This window comes from Antrostomus carolinensis, unplaced genomic scaffold (genome assembly GCF_000700745.2).
Source record: "Antrostomus carolinensis isolate BGI_N321 unplaced genomic scaffold, ASM70074v2 scaffold24403, whole genome shotgun sequence".
NCBI lineage: Eukaryota > Metazoa > Chordata > Aves > Caprimulgiformes > Caprimulgidae > Antrostomus > Antrostomus carolinensis.
Window position 1 is genome coordinate 13,350 of NW_010303535.1, and position 4,077 is coordinate 17,426.

Here is a 4,077-nt window from a genome sequence, read left to right on the forward strand (position 1 = left end):
ACAACTTCCTTGGGCAACCTGTTCCAGTGTCTGACCACCCTCACAGTGAAGAACTTCTTCCTAATATCTAATCTAAACCTGCCCTCTTTCAGTTTAAACCCATTTCCCCTTGTTTTGTCATTAACTGCCCTTATGAAAACTCCTTCCCCAAGTTTTGCATGCTTCTTATCATTTTGCCCTAAAATTCAGTATCCAATTTGGAAAAGTGTTTCCTAGTTGCAAGGCTTAGCCATTTTGAAATCAAATACAATTACAACTTGTAAGGAAAAGTAGAGCCTCTGTAAATTATGTTTTAGATTAGCTTAAACTGTTGCTCTGTATTTTTTGGTTCAAGTATGCTTATTCCTTGCTACTTTTTAATTCTGCTACTTAACTCAACCTTTTACTTTAAGCTTTTGAATTTATACATGGAATTACTTGAAAAAGATTAGTGGTTAATTCTAATAATCCTTGTATTGTTGTATTTTTTTTTTAATAAAAAAGGCAGGAAAACTAAGTGGTCAATTACTAGAAGACAAAAGCAGTGATGAGAATAAGCTAACTGGTACACCAAAATACTTTGTATGCTCTCTGAATGGATAAGGATCCCAAGCAAATGACCACACATGACCAAGACACCAATTTCTGCACAAGTATGGGCAGGAGGGGGGAAAAAAATCGCAACATACAAGTTATAAAGGATAACAATGAGCAATTTTGGACAATTTATGTTTTGGTGTGAATGCAGTTTGAAAACTCAGCTTAACAGCCTTATCATGCAAAACACCATAATAACTGGTGAAAGTCTGTCATCCCCCCTTCCTTCTTACCATAAATTTAAGACAGCACAAAAGGAAAGAAGATGCTTGAGACTTCTGCAGACCAATGTAAGTAATATGATGTAACTACATCTATCAGAGGAAGATAAAACCGGGAAAGAGGGCTATGAATTTGGTGAAATGCTTTGAAGTACCCTTGAGATGTAGAAGGGCAGCCCTCTGGGTCACTAGCCTGCAAGGTGAAGTCTTCCAGCATCTCCTCTCTGTAAGCTCTTTCCACAACATCATCCTCTTCCCGAGTACATTGCTCTTTATGATCTCTATCAGCTCCAAAATGCAAAGCCAACTTCTGCCTGCATGGCTAGGGGTCATCACACTCCCCTCCCTCTCTCCTGGCTGGCATCTGGTGGATGATACTAGATAACAATACGAATCAACACAGGAATGAAACTCAAACTTCCAAGATAGTTTATCTCTACATACAATGGAGGTATTTTAACTCTTGGCTTTCCAGGAGGTCATTTCAAGATCTTTCATGTTCCTTTTACAGTTGTATGATACAGTCTGTATCCCAAACTGAAAGCACCTGGATTTTGGAGAATACAAAGGACCTCTTTGCTAAGTTGGAAAGTGAAGTTTTACTTACTTATATTCAAATTTACATCAAGATTCCAGACTATCAGGTAGCTGCCTGCAGACACCTTCTTTGGACACATTACTCTGGTTTTGCAAATACTTTTCATTTTAGTTCAAAGACACACAATACAAACAGAGACAGACGAGAAGTAGTGGAGAACTATTATGTCCATCCTTGCAAATTCCCATATCTCTGCCACAATGACCCATGTAAAAGTCACTTTGCTAGCTGGCTTTGCCTCACCATGTGCAGGTGTACTATGTTGCCAAGGAAGAGAGAGTTGAATAGAACCCCTGAGACAATACATCACAAATGCTTTTTCTTTTAATATACTATTTGTCAATTAAGAAGCAAAAAGATTGTATGAATTGACCCACAGTATGCAGGACTTACTTCCCTGGTGCTCTCTTTATGAACATAAATCCACTTTTCACGATAAAAACCTAAAATAAAAATCAAAATAAGCATTTTTAGGCTTCCACTGTAGGTAAGGCCTTCTAGAAAGAAACTGAAGAAAACAGATCATCCTCAATAAAATGCTCCACAAGATAGGAGAACAGTTTTAATGAAGGAAGATTATAAAGGCTGAAAAGGATGACTACAGATTTTCAGGTTATGTACTTTAAAAAGTTAAATAATTATATAAAGCAAACACAAGAGTTAGCACACAATTGGCAGAAGTAGCACAACTTTTGTTAACTGTGTACCAACAACAGTCAATTTCTCCTACAAAACCTGCTGATCCTTTTTTAATCCAACAGGCTCCTTAGCACGTAACACAGGAAAGTACAGAAATGAGCAACCTTTTGTTCTGAACATTCCACCCCTGTAATTATTTTCTTCTCTAACAGTGCCTGCTCTTCATCCACCTGGTTCAACTAGTTGCACTAGTTGCAACTAGTCAACTATACAAGACTAAAGGCAACTAGACAGGCCTTCAGTTTTCAGAGATCTGGTACGTTGTCAAATGAAAGCATGCTCTTACATATAGCCACTTGGATATTTTGAAATACTTTATGCCCAGACAAATCTTGGGAAGCTGAAGCTTTTTGCAAGACCATTTCTGATCATTTCAATATCAAAGCATTAGAAATGCCAAAGAGTTGCTTATCAACTTACCTTTTTTTACCTACTCTACCCTATCCTCTACTTCAGGAAGTTTACTTGATGTTATACACATATTTGCAGTTTGAACTACAGATCTTTTAAAAATGAGAATTGACAAAAATGGCTTGATATTTTCTTTTTTTTTTTTTAAGATACTATTGTAAAGAAATTCAATACTGGAAGTCTTTACCAAGAGCTATAGGTATTATGCAAAATATATTTATTTACAAACTGATTTTTGCATTGTAACACTAACCAGAATTTGAATTAAGCAAAAATAAAACAGCTGCTTTGGTTAGCAGAAGCTTCCATAAGCATCCAGAAGAATTTAATCTAAAACTAGTTCAGAAAACAAAACAGTGATTAGAATCAGAAGACATTTATTATTCAGGAATTACTATTCTTAAATGAATTACCTTTGGATATGTGAATATGTGAAAAATCACACAGCAGATGATCAATGCCACAGTTCAATCAAGATGTATCACTTCTGACACCAAAATTTGTGGCCAATACATAAGTAAACATAACTCATGTGGCTACCCTATAGATTAATATAAATGCATGGCTATTATAAAATGTTGCTGAACCTACAAGAGTCTTCTAAAATAAGTACAAAGAAACAGCCTTACACTGTGAATCTGTGTTAATCCTAAAATGATCTTTCTTCCTTTTCTTGGCAGCAAACTCACAATCTTCAGTAGTGTATATTTCTTCATCTTCATCATCACCAGTTAAGATGCTGAAATAAACACATCTAATTAGAACAGCAGTGATTAAATATTTAAGATGCATATAGTTTATAATTCTCTGCATTATAGTCTGCCAGCTGTAAAAAACCCAAATCATATTTTTAACGATGTTCCTCTGCCTGATGGTCTATAGCAACACACATCTTGAGAAGCTGTCTTGCTCTTTTCTTCCCAGTGTGGCTGAATTTTGAGTCAAAGTGATTAAATACACAAAAGTATCTTCCTAATAGGTACCTTGTAAGTCACTACTGACATTTAGGAAGGACTACTGAGGAGACAGCACTAGCTGGACATCTGGATGTCTGCAAAGCTCTTGTCTGCAAAAATTAATTATCTGAAATGCAGTAAGCCTTGAAAGACTGTGCACACAGGCAAAAGTCAGTGCAGAATTACCACACAACCTCACAGAGGCAGAAAGCCAGCAAAGACATCTCTCAACTGTCAACTTTCAGGCAAAGGAAGTCTTTTAATAAGCACCTGAATCACAGCACTGTACAGAATTTAGGTGTCACAATACTGTTTTACCAAGGATTTGTAGGTCATCAAGAACCATGTGGTCTACCCTGCCTCTCTCAGAGAGAATCAACTATACCTATGTCACTTCTGACAGTTAATTATTTAACCTAACACTGAAGACTATACTGAATAATTATATTTATATATAGCATGTATATGGATAGTGTGAGTACAGATATATATAGATAAAGAACTCACTAAAAAGGTTTGGTTGGATAAATTAACCTTCTAAAATTCATATACATTAAAAAATTGTCTGTGCCACATGAAGTCTACACAGCTTCATAAGCTTCTGCTTTCCATTTTT

General features: G+C 36.0%; 1 protein-coding gene across 1 annotated transcript in view; it reads right to left on the reverse strand.

Annotated features, from left to right (window-relative positions):
- FBXO25 (F-box protein 25) overlaps window positions 1-3,259 on the reverse strand; it is a gene marked incomplete at both ends in the record, with an annotated part of 14,362 nt that extends 11,103 nt beyond the window's left edge. The window contains 2 exons of the mRNA XM_010164138.1: window positions 1,789-1,838; window positions 3,135-3,259. Of these exons, the coding sequence (XP_010162440.1) occupies window positions 1,789-1,838; window positions 3,135-3,259 (175 nt within the window). The remainder of the gene's footprint in view (window positions 1-1,788; window positions 1,839-3,134) is intronic.
- Window positions 3,260-4,077: the final 818 nt, after the last annotated feature.